Source organism: Motacilla alba, chromosome 18 (genome assembly GCF_015832195.1).
Source record: "Motacilla alba alba isolate MOTALB_02 chromosome 18, Motacilla_alba_V1.0_pri, whole genome shotgun sequence".
NCBI classification, from domain to species: domain Eukaryota; kingdom Metazoa; phylum Chordata; class Aves; order Passeriformes; family Motacillidae; genus Motacilla; species Motacilla alba.
This window is the reverse complement of record NC_052033.1, coordinates 813,080-827,738: the sequence shown is the minus strand read 5'-3', so window position 1 is coordinate 827,738 and position 14,659 is coordinate 813,080. Positions and strand designations below refer to the sequence as shown.

At 49.2% G+C, this 14,659-nt stretch overlaps 1 protein-coding gene across 1 annotated transcript; it reads right to left on the bottom strand.

Annotated features, from left to right (window-relative positions):
- Positions 1–80: 80 nt before the first annotated feature.
- Positions 81–7,282, bottom strand: OTOP3 (otopetrin 3). Its single transcript, XM_038157232.1, has 6 exons — positions 6,898–7,282; positions 5,674–5,810; positions 4,861–4,919; positions 4,174–4,292; positions 2,417–3,348; positions 81–1,667 (listed from the first exon to the last, which is right to left on the bottom strand). Exons 1-6 carry the CDS (start codon positions 7,280–7,282, stop codon positions 1,497–1,499), a joined length of 1,803 nt encoding a protein of 600 aa, XP_038013160.1. The 3' UTR covers positions 81–1,496.
- Between the last annotated feature and the right edge of the window lie 7,377 nt (positions 7,283–14,659).

The window sequence follows — 14,659 nt, the reverse complement described above, 5'->3', positions numbered from 1 at the left end:
ACTACGAAGAAGGTTTGAGGTCAGACCTTAGCATGTATGTCCTGTGGATCCCATGGTACAAACACTGACATGAGAATAATAATTAACTTCATTGGAGCCTAATTTATCCAGCTGTTATTTCTCATGACATATTTCTGTTGACATGGGCCCAAATACAAACACTTATTGGGCAAAGTTCATGCTCCTGCAATCAGTCTCACTTAAGAGTTTTACAGAAAGTAAAACTGCCTGAATGCTGAATCCTCACTGTTACTGTCCTGGGAGAGGTCGCTTTACTAGCAAGTCCCAAAAAAACCCCATAAATAGGCTCTAATCCTAAACCCACACTGATCCTGGGATTCATTTACAAAGGAACATAAGCAATAATGAGAATGCCTTTTGTGCCATGCTTGGGTAAGGGTCATGACAGATTTTTATTGATTATAGAGCAGGCCTGCTCTTAAATCTCATAGAATCCCAGAATGGTTTGGGTTGGAAGGGACCATAAAGCTCATCTGCCATGGGTAGGAATTCCTTCCTCTAGGCCAGGTTGCTCAGAGCCCCATACAACCTCTGAATCTAAGAGCAATTTAAGTGAGTTGACCTTGAGCCCACTGAGTGCGGAGCAGACCCAGAGATTTCACAAGACACGCATGAAAATTCAACCTCTTTATTTTGGTTCATCAGGCTCTGGATTTGCGACCCATAGTCACAAGCCCCTTGCTCTCCCATGTGTTTTCAAAGCAAGCATCCCTATGGAACACATCCTAATGGGTCTTTGTTCAGGCACCTCACTGCAGTTGCCTTCCTTTGTGGATGGTGACCTCAAGAAAGGTTTGTGGGTGTGCAAGGCAGCAGCAAGGGCTAACGTGTTGGGGTGGGGAAAGATTCACAGTGGATGTGGCAGTGACTTGCTCTTGAACTAGCCCTGTGTACAAGGATGGGACCTTGGCTTGTCCACACCAGTGATAGCATCATCCGTGGTGTGTGAAGATCACCCACAGTGCTTCCCTAGTGAGTCTCACCTGAGGCTCTGGGAGTGCTTGTAGGAAGAAGTAGTGTTTATTCTCAGTAAGGCAAGGTCATGTAATAGCTTTTATTTTTTGACTGCTTTTGATTTTCTGAATTGGTGTAGGCCAGTCTTCATCGCTTTTGCTGAAGGCTGCCCTTGCATTCTTTTATCTGGAAGATCTTAACAGGAGTTGTTAAAGTCCCATTTGCTGCCAAACAAGTCCCATTTCCTGCCAAACAACATCCACTGGCAGACTGCTGACTGCATGTGTGATTCCTGAGAGCAGTGAGAGTTTGTTTATGGGTTTTGAGTCTATTCTCTATGGTGGAAAAGGATAATATTAAAGAACCTCTTCTGAAATTCACTGTGATGTTGTACAAGAAGTCCAAGCAGAAGCTGGAGGGAAAAAGTCTTAGAAGCTTCCATGTGCATATCTACTGCTTACTGCATCTTTGTTCAGCATCACTGATTCTCCCCAGCCCCTGGGGTGGGGGTCCAGCTTGGCTCAGGCTGTCACATAGACCTCCAGGAGCCCCCCAACTGAGTGCATGCGGTAAAACACACCCAAGGGGAGTCCGAAGTTCACGATCACAAACCAGGTGGAGTAGCCGTAAAATGACCTTTCCATTCCATTCTCGAAGAGGGGGTGAGCCCCAAATGTGGGCATGACCCACAGCTGGAGAGATGTGAGGGAAAGAAACACAAGTCAGAGGATGACAAATTGTCCCCTACTTGCACCCTAATGCCAGCACTGGCTCAAAAGTTGTACGAATATTTCAGGAGTATCACAGTAGTCACCTTGCCAGGGAGAAGGAAAATCCCATAGTTATGCTGTTGACTCCTTGCTGTAATTCAAATCCTGTTGAATCCCTGGAAACCTAAAGACGGCCCCTTTCTGCCCCAGCCTGCTTCTCTTTCTACAGGGTTTCATTGTTTCCCTGGGCAATGGGATTTCACTGGATTAAGGCTGCAGTGTTGATTCAAGATCCCAGACCACGGTGTACTTTATTGGGTGAGTTTCAAGCCTGGAGACTCATGTTTACAGAGACTTAATGCTAGTGCCTGACATTTTCTTTCATGTTTCTCATGAAACACCCTTAATGAGCCCAGTGGGGTTTTTTTCAGAGGCTAAAATCTTGGCCAGTAAGGATTTATTAGCTGTCTCCTCCCTGCACCCATGAAACACAGTAATACTTTAAGGGTAAAAGAGAGACTTTCTAATTATGAGGCTGGGGTATTATCAACAAAACCGGTCTTGACTTGCCTCACCAGTAGGTTGAAACTTGGTGGGCAAAGTTTTTTTGTTTGGAATACAGGAGAAAGGCAAAGAGAAAAAAAAAAAAAAGAAAGAAAAAAAAAAAGTCTGTGTCACAGGTCACTATGGCTCAGCCGGAGCTGTGACACAGCAGAGAGCACAATACTTACTATGATGTTGCACAAAACTAAGAAGAAGGAGATCTCCCTCAATACTCTTCTCTTCCAGCTCAGATGGGAGTAGGTATGGATGTAGGACAGGGAAGCTTTCCGGATCTCCTGTCCCAGCTCCAGCACGCTCACTCGTCTCTGGCTGTAGGCTTCACGATTCTGCTCTTCTTTAGTGTCTTCCTCCTTGCCAGGAGGTGTCTGGCTGTGCTCCTGTTTGCCGCTCAGCGTGGTCTCCTCTTCCCCAGGCATCTCTGCAGCCACCGTGTCCTGTCCGGAGTGTCCGGCATGTTTGGCCTCAGCTGCTGCTACAACATGCCGCCGGTGCAGCCCATCGATGACAAAAACATTTTGGGTGATGTTCTGAAAGATGAGGAGGACGGAGTAGGACAGGGCGAGGCTGTTCAGCAGGTCGCTGGGGTCAGTGGCCACCAGGGCCACAATGGAGAAGTAGGACATGCCGATTTGGCCGAGGGCCGCCCCCATCAGCAGGACCACATCCAGGCTGCGGGTTGGGTTCTTCAGCGTGTCCAGCTCCTTTTTTTCCAAGGCGTGGATGATTGTCCCAATCACAGCACCCACACTCATCAGGGGCAGAAGCACAATGTAGTAGGAATAATAGATCACCAAGACCTGGCGGCTGGGGTCCAAGCTGGTGGCCTGGATCTGGTACATCATGAAGACACAAGCCCCGATGATTACAGCACTGGTGCCCAGCAGTGGCCCAAAGACCACCCCCTGGAGCTTGAATTTGGGCTTGGTGTTCAGGATGTGGTGGTGGCTGATGCGTCTCCCCACGTTCTTCCACATGACGTAGAGCACGGAGCAGCAGACCAAGCAGTACTCGGTGTTGAAGGGGTAGAGCAGGATGTAGCCCTTCTGGAAGACTTTGCAGATGGTTGTGTTTGGGCATGTGCACAAGGTAGTCTCATTGCCTGGAGCATGAGAAGAGGAACGTAACAACTAAGAGGGAGATGACCTGGATGTCACGGCTCTCTGGGAGTTTCCTGGGTGCAGGCACAACATGTGTGTCTATGCCTCAGAAAAAGGGATCTCAAGGAAGTTATATGGCTACTGCTCAATCCTAAAGGATATAAGGATTCAGAATAACACAGCTTAGCTAATGCCTTTTCCTACCTATGGTCAACACCATAGGTGCTGGATGAGAGACTCCTCTTCCTTCACAACAAAGCCTTCTCTATTTCTCCCCCTGGAATATTAGATTCCCCTTTCCTCCTCTATATTCTCAGAAAGAAGACCACAGCAATTACATGAGCCTCTTCTAGTCTGGCAATCTTGTGCTTGCAGTTAATAGGAAAAAGTGAGCAAAAATGCTAATTTATGGTGGGCTTTTCATTTCCTAGCCCTCAGTTTCAGGGTTTCATAGCAGATCCCCTCCCTCCAGGTGAAGATCTTCTCCCCTTGCAGCCCATTTCCTCGATACAACCTCCAATAATAGGGAAGTTTCAGCATTTGGGGGAACTGGAGATACCTGAATCACCGAGACCCAGAGGCTCCCCAGAGAAGTGCACCAGCACCAAGCCTGACCAGAGTTCAGGAAGCATTTGGACAATACTCTGGGGCACATGGTGGACTACTTGGGGATGGTCTTGTACAGGGCCAAGAACTGGACTTGCTGATCCTTGTGGGTCCCTTCCAACTCAGTATATTCTGTGATTCCGTGGTTCTGTGAAATGTTGTTTCCCTAGAAGTCACCTGTGTCAACCTAACACCAATGGGATGTGAAGAAGGAGCCTTGCCTGCGAATCGCTGCTCCACCTCGCGCAGCTGAGACTCGATCTCCATGTGCAGGGTGTCGTTGGTCACGGCCAGGAGCCAGAGAAGAAGGTTGGTGGCTATGGTGACCATCAGCCCACACCTACAAGGAGACACAGGACTTGTACAATGTTTGGAAATGGTTCATGGCCAGTGTGTCCTTCCCCTCTCACTGGCCCATGCACAGATTTGAGCGTGCATGGGGTGTTTGTGCCCGCTCCACCTGACGCCCATAGGGTGTGGCTTTGCATAAACACACCTGAGCATATTCCCAGTTGCCATTTACAAAGGAGCAGGGCAGGCAGTGCCTGGTGAAACTGGCCTAAGCTGAGACATCTCCCAGTAATAGGAATGGGGAGGATCCCCCCCCGCCATCCTCCAGTCTGTGAGCTGGTCCCTGAGACAGGCAGCAGGAAGACGTTTGGGAGGAAGGAAGAAGCTTTGCAGCACTCCAAGGCACAAAGGAAAACTGAAGGGAGCTGGTGAGCTCAGTTCAGTGGAGGAAGCATGGGTCTGAACAATGCGTAGTTTGGTTCTTGTGTCACCCAAAATATAGGGTCTGTGTAGGATCAGATTCACACATTTCCAGCAAGAGTCATAATAGACATTACAGGCAGAAAGGAAAAGTTTCTTTAAAGCAGCAGAAGGCATTTTTTGTCCTCGTTTTTTACCTGGTGAAGTTGTGCTGGACTTGAATGCAGTCCTTGGAGTGATGCCACAGAAAGTAAGCCTGCAAGTGGAGAACAATACCACTGTGAACAGGGTGAAGTCTGGCAGCTGGCTACACACATGGTGGAAAGGAACAGGTAGACAAGAAGGTACAGGTCCAAGCAGGAGCAAACCTGCCTCTGTGCAAGGGTGCAGGGACATGTGTGGACCTGCACCCCAGTGCTGAGGCAGGTGCTGGCACCCTTGGGTAAGGGGAGCATTTATGTGTGACTGCACTGAATGCACATCCTGGAGCTCTGTGTTCCTCTGTCCTGTTCATGAGGGTATTTGCTGCTGAGGTGGGAATTAGTTTACTTTTCAAATATGGCTTTGGGTCTGTAAAGAAGAAGGCTGGTGTTGAATAATGAGGTGAAAATGGTGTGAGATATCTTTGTGTGCAAAGGATTTTGTTGGGCGGATGGATTGGCAAATACAGAGGGGCTGAGGCACAGACTGGTGCAAGGACATCTCTGGCAAAATGTGAAATTTCCTCTCCTCTCTCCTTACTTTGTTTCAAAGCAAATTCCTCTGGATCCTGTGGTATGTCAGGCATTTCTAGGGTAATTTTTGAATCTTTTTCCTCTGTCTCTCTCCATGGCACACAGGGAGTGCAGGTAGCATTTGAAGTGGTGTGTGATGCTTTAATGTTTCAGTGCTCTGGAGAATGCCCCATGTTCATTCACTTTCCCACATCTCCCAGCTACGCCCCAGCCCTAGGGCTCCCAGGAATGGGACAGAGAGAATAAACAAGCTTACAGAAGGGTAATGTGCAGTACCTGGGTGCAAATAAAAAGGATTCCAATGATGGGGAACACAATTTCCACCTTGGATTTGCAGTGGACAAGGACTGTGCTGTAGCCAATCTGAAACACATTCAGGAGGATGCTGCAACTGCCAAACAGCAGCACTGACCCTGCACAAAAAGCAAAGGACCAGTAAATAAACCCAGATATGTCTGTGGAGCATCTGAGTTTGTCTGGGGATAGGAGGCCTTGTGCTTCTTGGATTTGTGTGGAGCTAGCAGTCTTTCTCCTGGAATTCTTATGATTTTAGGAGAAGAGGACAAAGGAGACCTTTATTGCTGAACCTGATTGTGTGCTTTGACTGGTTAAAGGTGTTAGGAAAATGCAAGGTATTTTTTTGTGCTTGGATGCAAGGTGGGGATGGGGTTTTTGGGCTTTTCTGTACAATCTGAAATGACAGGGGTAAGTTAATGGTGGGTCATGCTTTCTGCCTTGTGGAGGAAACCTGCGATGACCACAGGTCTGCTAAGGCTTGTAGCAGTCCCATTTGCAGGAGTTGGGACCATTTGATTGTTTCTCCCTTTTGCCTTGGACATGTCTCTGCAGCTTTAGGTACTCAAGTACAAGTACCTTGCAGCTTCCTTCAATTGATTCTCCATACTTAGTTAACAAGATAGTGCCTAATTAAAAACTCCATGACAGACCAGAGGCAGGGCTGCTGCGAGAAGGGTAATTTCTCAAAGTGGAGCAAATACTGAAGGGAAAATCTCCCAGGAAAGCCTGGGTGTCACCGGGATGTGACTCAATGGGTAAGAATCCTTCCCTGGCAACAAGGCTGCAGTGATGTTAAATGAGGATGATGGTGACATAGGGCCACTGGTGCTCTTGGAGGATAAACACAGTGATTCTCCTCTCACTTCTCAAAGTGCTCCTGCCTAAAACCTTTCTTATGGTTTTCCCATGGTGCTCAGTTGCTGTCCTGGAAAGGGCTTATGCCTGGATTTCTCTTTGTGAAGGGATCAGAGAGTGAAGTTTGACTGGAGGCTGAAGGGAAGCCGAGTTTCAGGCTTCCCTGGCTGCTCTGGTTCCACTCTGTGGCACCCACTGTGCCCATCAGCCTGACAAGAACTGGGAGGTTCCCCAGGCCCTAACTGCATATCCTATGGCTTCTAGCTCTTCTAGTGACAGGGGAAGAATTTCTTTGCTTTCCAAATCTTTGGAAGAAGGCATGAGAGAAGAAATAAAAGCAGAACTTACCCCTAACCCAGATAGCTCCGGCGTGGGAGTCCCGGTAGAGCACCGCGTGTGGCTGCCGGCTGGTGCCCATCAGGTAGTAAATAATCCAGAACAGGCACAAGACCTTGAGGATGGAGAGCAGGATCCACACGTCTGCCAGAGTGATGGCCACCTTGTTGAAGATCATGCTGCTGATGAAGGCGCTGCCCAGAAACACCACATTCATGGCCAGCAGCCCTGAGAAGAGCTGCCCAGCCTTCTGAGCTTGCCGGTCCCTCTGCTGCACCGAAGAGCAGTGACGGTACAGCCAGAACTTCTCATAGTGGATCTTGGAGGTGTCTGATGGGACTGATGCTGACCTGCTCTTGCAGTGATGGCAGGGCCTGGAGACTTTCTTGTCAGACATGGCTCATCTGCCTGGGGATCACTTGCTGCATTGAAAAGAGGGGAGGTTTAAAGGGGGATGTGCTGAGATGGGAGGTTGTATGCTCTGCTGTGAAGGCCACTTCACTGTGAGGTGACCTCCCTTCCTTGCTTTGCAGCTTTTCCTTCCTTCTCCAGAAGCTGGATGAAGGGGAAAATGAGATTGTCCCCTGGGAAATTTTTAATGCCTAACCTGGGCTAAAAACCAGAGTCATTGCAGGGCACGGGGGAAAGGCCCTTCTGCCAAAACCTGTCCAGAGGCACGGGATTAAAGTGGGAGTCTGATATCTCTACCTGCCCCACCAGCACCAGGAGCTGCTGGGACCAGAGGTGCTCAAACTGTTCCCACCCTCACCTTTCACAGCTTCTCCAGCCCTTGGTTCAGGTTTTCTCCTTACCTTTTGCTGCTGTAAGGATTAGGTGGAAATAAACAGCAAGCTTAGACCTGCTCTGAAATTCAGAGCTGTTTGATTTTCAGTTGAAGGGTCCAACCTCTTCCTTTTGTTTTTGGGCTCTGAGAGTTACAGGCTCCTTGAATGATCACACAACTTGTAGCAGAGTTGGAGAGAATAAACAAAGGATCTGTAAAGCTTGGAATAAGCTGCTGGGAGAAGATCCAAACTCCTACCCAGGTGGGCTGAGACTGAGAAACAATTAGTACCTGGTTTTCTTTCCTTTTCCTCTTGTAGCACAAGGCCGTGAGGACACTGGCACAGAGGAGCTGGAGGGATTGGCCCAGGTAGACATTCAGAGTCCGGGAGCTCTGAATGTCTACCATCCATCTTTTGGTAAAATCTTGGTAGGACTGTACTGCTCTTGAGAGGGAAATCTTGCTGACATAAAGCAATCAGGCAACATCAGCCTCTCTACAGATTTGGTACATGGAAAGATGCTTTCGTTCCAGGGCGTCCTCTGGTTGTAGTGAAGGGTTGCAGTTCCAATTTATTTTATTGATTCCTTGTTAAGTGTTTCGTTCTGTTGTACCCCCCTATTCTCCCTGAGTTGGTTCACCCCTCGGTGTTACCCTCCCTTGAAGCTGTCCCTCATGCCATTCCCCGCCCCTTGTTCCAGCTCTTTCCCTGCCTGTCAAGGCAACCCAGCCCTTGATTCCTGAACCTTCTCTGCCATTTAAACCTCGGGCCAATCCCTGTCTGCAACATCCCTTTGGAATTCTCCTACTCCTTGAAGCCTCACTGGCCCATGTGACCCATCCTCTCCACCCTCCTACCCCAATTAGCCCCAGACACCTGATGGAATCCCCTCACTCCTCCCCTGAGGACTCCCTATCAGTTAACTGTTTGTATCCACCCCCGACTTGTATCTGAACAAAAACCCTTGCACATAAGAGCGAGGAGCTTTTTGTCCTGCTCCCTTCTCCTGGCATAAATTGTTCCTTGTGGAACCTCAAGATGGAGAGCCTCCTCCTTTCTCCTCTGCCTGGTCCCTGTCGTGGCTTGTGTGTGGCACCTGAAAGCAAGTGGCTCTAAAGGTTCTGCCTCTGGTAAATCCCCATCCCGAGGCAGTTCCCCGCTCCTGGTGTGGTGCCGGAGTTCTAAGAGTTATCCTGGGTTCCCGCAGTCACTTCAGTCTGAAGGGTGGCTGGAGTAAAAAAAAAGCCCCCTGAGATGTGTTTGAGAGAGGGGGGAACCTTAAACATTCTGTGATAGATAGTCCTGAGAAGAAATTGTTTGAGGAGGGATTGAAATTTAGTGTTTCCCTTTCCTTTTGCATGTGCACAGAGGTGCTCTATCTGCCCTTGCCCCTGGGACTCTGAAGTGAGCTGATACCCTGGGTTTTGTGGCTGGCAGCAGGGATCCAGAATTTCTCTCTAAGTTGGTGAATTTAGAGGGTCCATTAGGAGAGGATGGACCTCTCCATGGAAGAAGATTAATTTGTGTGTCCCAGGATGAACCCCCAAGCCCTGAGTTCTTTGGCACATCTCTTGGTGGAGATTTATCCCAAAATCTTCCCCATTTTTCTCCAAAATTCTCCTAACTTGGTAGCAGAGGGGCAAAATGCCTCCTCTCTTCTAGGGCCATAACTCTTCTGCTCCAAAGGGAGCTTAGAGGCCATAAAATCAGCATGAAGCCCATTCAGGCTGCACCGGGAGGTACTCAAGTGCCCAGACAGGACTGCACACAGAGGGACCCAAGCCCTTGACCCCGTAGCTGTGCTGTGGGGAGCAACCAAATGCAGCCCTTACCTGCCTGCAGCCTCTGCTGCCTGAGGAGCCGGTCCAGCCTTGGGTGCAGCCGATCTCAAGCTGTTGGCTGGAATGCCATCAGGATGCACAGGAGACTCTGACAGCCCACGGTGCCGACAGGAGCCGTCAGGGCTGCTCCTCACTAAATGCAGCCTCTGCTCCCAACCCATTGATTTATTTTCTTTCCACCTTGTTTACTTTGTGTCTATTATTGTCATTTCATTAATTACTCAGTGGGAAGCTCTCAGATCTGCCACAGGCAGCCAATGGGGAGCAGCTCCTTTATGCACCTGCTGGGTTGCCTCACACCAACAGGCTCAGCTCAGGATCTGCCAACTGGTAAAACCACAAACGGTGGTGACTAATTTGTGCCATGGCTCAGGCAGGTGTAGAGCTAATCTCCTGGCACAGGCTTGTGTTGGGAGTGCTTACCCACACTGCCTTGGCCAAAATCCACTTGAGTTCTCCACTCCCTTGTTTTTAGGTAGATCCTAAGATTTTTTTTTTCCTCATGTGTGCGATTTCATTTTGCTTTTATCCAGGGCACACATCTTACCAAAAGGTAAAGCTTGCAGTCCACCCCTGCACTGGTGCAGGAATGACATAAGTTTGATGCCTTTTTGGCAGAAAGGTGCTGCTTTTGAGCGTGATAACTACAACCTACTAATGCTGATTTCAGAGTGAGACCCACATATGCCAGCCCCACAGTCTTGGCCAAGTGTGGTCAGGGATCCTTTAGGTCCAAGCTGTACTGTTCTTGATCCCTCTCCTTTTGCAGGACAAACTGATTCACGCTTGGGACTCTGTGGTGACCCAGGTTTTGTGGCCGGCAGGAGGGATTCAGCATTTCTGAGATGGTGAGTTTAGAAGGTCCATCAGGAGAGGATGGACCTCTCCTTGTCAGGAGAGGACTTTTTTGTGTGTCCCGGGATGAATCCCCATTCCTGAGGTCTTTACAGCTGCAAACACGTGAACTGGGAGTTCAGAGCCATGAAATAATTCCGAAGAAGCTGATTAGGGGTAGGAGTGGTTGGGGGAGCACAGGTTATCGTGTGTGGGGATGTGACGAAAGGGGTGGAAAACAAGGCTGAAAGGGCCCCATTTCTGCTGGGTGAGAACACCCCGTGTGTGCTGGTGCAGCCATTGTTTGATGTCTGCCTGCAAAAGGTCATGTTTAATGTCTGACCAAGCCCTTGCACCGCTGTGGTGGAGCCCAGGTGCTCCAGTCTGGGCAGGTGTTCATGAATACCCATGAATACCCATTTGTTCTTCCTTCCCCCAAAGCATCAGCATCTCCAGCCTGTCTGGACAGCCTACTTGGATGTCCTTGCTTTCATGTTTTGAGATCCCCTGAGTGCAATTGAGCTCTTTCAGGAGCCTGGCTCTTTTTCAGACTATGTTCCAGAGATCAGCAGGTAACTGGGATATCCCAAGAGCCATTTGGTGGCCTCTGTTGGCCAAAGCCAGCTATTTCTGTGCAAGTCATTAACAAATCTGCTCTTTTTCAGTGCCATGATCCCAAACTGGGGTAGCCACACAGAAGCAGGAAATGGAGGCCATGAGTCCGAACGTATCGTAAAGTTTGGCTGAAATTGGAGGGCTTTCTTTCAGAGATGGGTCTGAAATAAAATGCTGGTGCCTGCTGTGCTTCAGTAGTTTTGTCAATGGGACTGGGCATCTGTGTTACAAAAATGAGTCATCCTTCCTAGCCTGACTTGCCCTATCTTGGCTTTGGAGCTGAAATTGACTCCAGAGGAGTTTTAAAGCCCTGGGAGATGGGTTAATCCTCCTTATTTGGTCCCAAATTTGAAGAAGAGCAGCTGTTTTACTGGAATGTATTGACATAAGTTTAACTAAATCATTAAGAAAGCAACCGTGCAGAAAAGGAGAGGGTGAGTCCAACTCACTGGATTGATCACAGGAATCACTGCCCCGGAGAAGCTGCCTTTACTCACAGCTTGGGAGAAAGCTGGTAAACCTTAGGAGCGATGTTTGCCCCCTGCTATCAACAGTGTGATTATTAATGGTACTATCTGTGCACTCAGCAGTGATAACAGCCAGGCCAGGCCCAGCAGGTCTGTAAACAGGGCCTGGGAGGAAGGAGCTCCGTGCCCAGCCGCTGTGTTTGCCCAAAGGCCACCTGAGGAATGCGGGGCTCCTCACATCTCCCCGGTCAGCCCACGCCCTTCCTTTGGCACTGATAACCATGGCGGTGACGTCTCCTTGGGGCTGGGAGTGAGAGACTTCTGGGGTGACTGCAAAGAGCAGCTTCATCCAGCATGGGTGAGGGTGAGCTGTGCTGCACTGCCCAGCTCTGTCCCTCCATCCCCTCTGATGGGTTCTGGGGGTATGGCCTGGCTCTGCTTGTGAGCATATCTCTATCTTCCCTGCTGACTCTTGGTACAGGTCCTTTTGACCTCCTGCCAGTGCTGAGTTCCTCCTCACTCCTAAGGAGCACTGGGAATGCCTCTTCTGCCACCACCTCCTGACTTGGCTCTTAGAACACTGCTGGAGCCAATCCTGCTCACAGGCACCTTGTGCTGCAATCCCATCCCTCATCTCCAGCCTTGTGACCTTCTCAATCCATCCAATTTCCATCTACTGCACTGACAGATAATAATTAACTTGGATTCCTCCCGTCTCGGACACACCTCAGAGCAAACCACCCAGATAAATGGTGTTTTGTTTTGCTTTTTTTTCCCTAATAAAATAAATCTCGGCCTCAAATAACAGATGATTAAGAAGCAGAGGAGGGGATGCAAAACCCAGGCAGGGGTGGGAAGATGCCTCAGGCCTGACCCTCGCTATGGCCTTCCCTGTTCTTTTCTGAGCAATGATTTCTGATCTCCTGCTCTTCTTCTCTTCCCTCTCTTGCTGCTTGCCCTTGCTGACTCTGGCACTGTGTCCCTCAGGCCAGGGTCAGAATTGAGACTTTTTTGACTCTCACACATTGTCTCAGGTCTTGGGACTGGAGCTCCCAAGCTCAAGCAGTGTTGAGCTCTTAACCCTGCCAACCCCTGGGGAGTGATTTTTATTTGTAGGGTTCCAGGTTCTACCAAACCTCTGCAGCACAGCAGGTGCTCAAATCCCTGGGAGGCCAAATTGGATTTTATACCAAAGTGGGCCAATCTGGAAGCCCCTGGGAGGACCTGGTGCACCCCAGGGCAGCCTATTGCTTTCCTGTAGCTCTTCATTTGCAGTGACTGCAATTTAAACAGTCACCCTGAGGCTCATTTCTGTCCTGGCTCCCCATCCCTTAATGGGAATGGAATCCCTGCTCCATAAGGATGCTCTGGCAGGAGCAGTTAGCAAGATGCTGCTGGTGGCCTTGGAGCCCAGCCTCGTTCTCTGCTCTGACAGGCTCTCTGCTGAGCCAGCTCCCGTGCCTCAGTTTCCTTCCGTCCAGGCATGGAAGATGGAGCTGCCAGCAGTGCTTTTCTGCAGGGATCTGGCATGAGGATGTGTGTACAAAGGGCCAAGCGTGATCCCTTCCATAACTTGGGTACTCTGTGTTTGTGGTGTCCTCCCCTTCCACCAAACCCTCCATCAAGAAGATGCATCCTGCTCTAACTGGGCTGTGAGGAGCTGTGTCCCATCTCTGAGGGGAAAGGGGCAGTGATGGAGCAGCCAGCAGCAGTCAGCTGTGTCATCTGTCAGAGAGGAATCCCAAGGAAAGGCATGGATTTGTGCACTTAGGATGGGGCAGTGCCTGCTCCAGGGCTGTGCCTGGGTTTGGGTGACACACCTGGGAGCCTGAATGTGCCAAGGAATCACCCAGAACATTTGGATGATTCTCCATCAGCCTTGGAGCACACTCCTTTGCACAGTAACTGACTCTGAGCTGATATCTTCTAGTATCCTTGAAGACACAAGAGTGTTTACAACAGAGTTTTCTTAGGGTTTGGATTTTTAGGCTTCTTTTTTTTTCTTCTTTGCATTTGTGCTCACTTTCCCTCAGGCTATATATATATGCCTCTATATTTACATACTCCTATTTTTGGTGTATAGCTGGGGTTCACTATCTCTTTCCCAATCTACTGCTTTTCCCAAGATATGTGTTTGTGGCTAGAGGGCAGAAGAAGAATTCAGCCTTTAGTTGGAAGCCCCTGTCATCCCTGTGCTTGCAGCCTGGAGATACCTCAGGTTAGCCAGGGATCCTTGTGGAGCCTCTACTATCCCCAGAGTGTTTTGGTTTATCCCAACAGGACTGTGGTTGAATGCTATGGTTCCAGCTCATGCACGACCCTGGAGAAGTTGATTTGGGATTATTGCCTGTATCAGAGCTGCTTGACTTGTTGGAGGGTTCTCCTCACATCCATCCTAAATCTGTTTAGCCCCAGAAGTGCCCCTACAACAGCTGTCCAGAAGAAAAGAGCAGTTCAAAGTGTGCCCTGCTTGACCCAGTGCACCCATTCCTGGGAACCTGGGAGCAGGAACCAACAAGAGCATGTAGGAGGAAACCTAGTGTGCCCCTTGGGAACAGATTGGGTGATTAAAAGCGTTTTCTGCCCCGTGTGTGTTGAGCAGCTGGGGCTCAAACAATGTGTGGAGCTGTAAGTAGGACTGACGTCTGCACTGTTTGCGTCTCTTTTCTGACTTAATTTCAACTGCAGGAGCCACAGAATAATGAGGCTTTTGTTTTAGGAAAGGTAAGGTTTCTAGAGGAAGATTTTATCTTTACCAGATCAATAGTAAAAATTGAACCAGGCCTTTGAAGGGTCAGTTTGGCTTGGGAAGACTCCCAGGCTGGTGAGGGAAAGGATTGACCCAAGTGGAGATGCTGGATCAGTGCAGCCCTCTGAGGGCAGGGGAAGTTGGGGTTTCCCCCAGTTCAGAGAAAGACTGCTGGCAGACAGGAACACTGGTGTCAGACCAGCCAGAGGCATTGGTCCTTTCTGGTTTGGTGATCTAGACTTGGAGGGGAAGGTGGCTGGAAACACGTCAGCCTGGGCTGTAGAGTGGAAAATTGCATCACTCCATTTCAAGTCCCATGATTTCCATTTATTATTTTTTCTTTGGCAGATGTGCAAACGTCCATAGGAAAAGGCTTGATGGTTTCTGCCACCTCTGCAGTGTTTTTTATTGGAACGATAAACCTTGATGGAACAATAAAGCCTTTATTAGAATGCTTAAACCCTGATTTCTCAGGATGCAAAC

Coding starts and splice junctions, on each gene's coding strand:
- OTOP3 (XM_038157232.1), bottom strand. CDS start 7,282: ATGTCTGACAAGAAAGTCTCCAGGCCCTGCCATCACTGCAAGAGCAGG. Junction 4,920..5,673: donor TCCTTTTTATTTGCACCCAG/GTACTGCACATT, acceptor CTCCACTTGCAG/GCTTACTTTCTGTGGCATCA. Junction 1,668..2,416: donor TAGTTTTGTGCAACATCATA/GTAAGTATTGTG, acceptor ACATCTCTCCAG/CTGTGGGTCATGCCCACATT.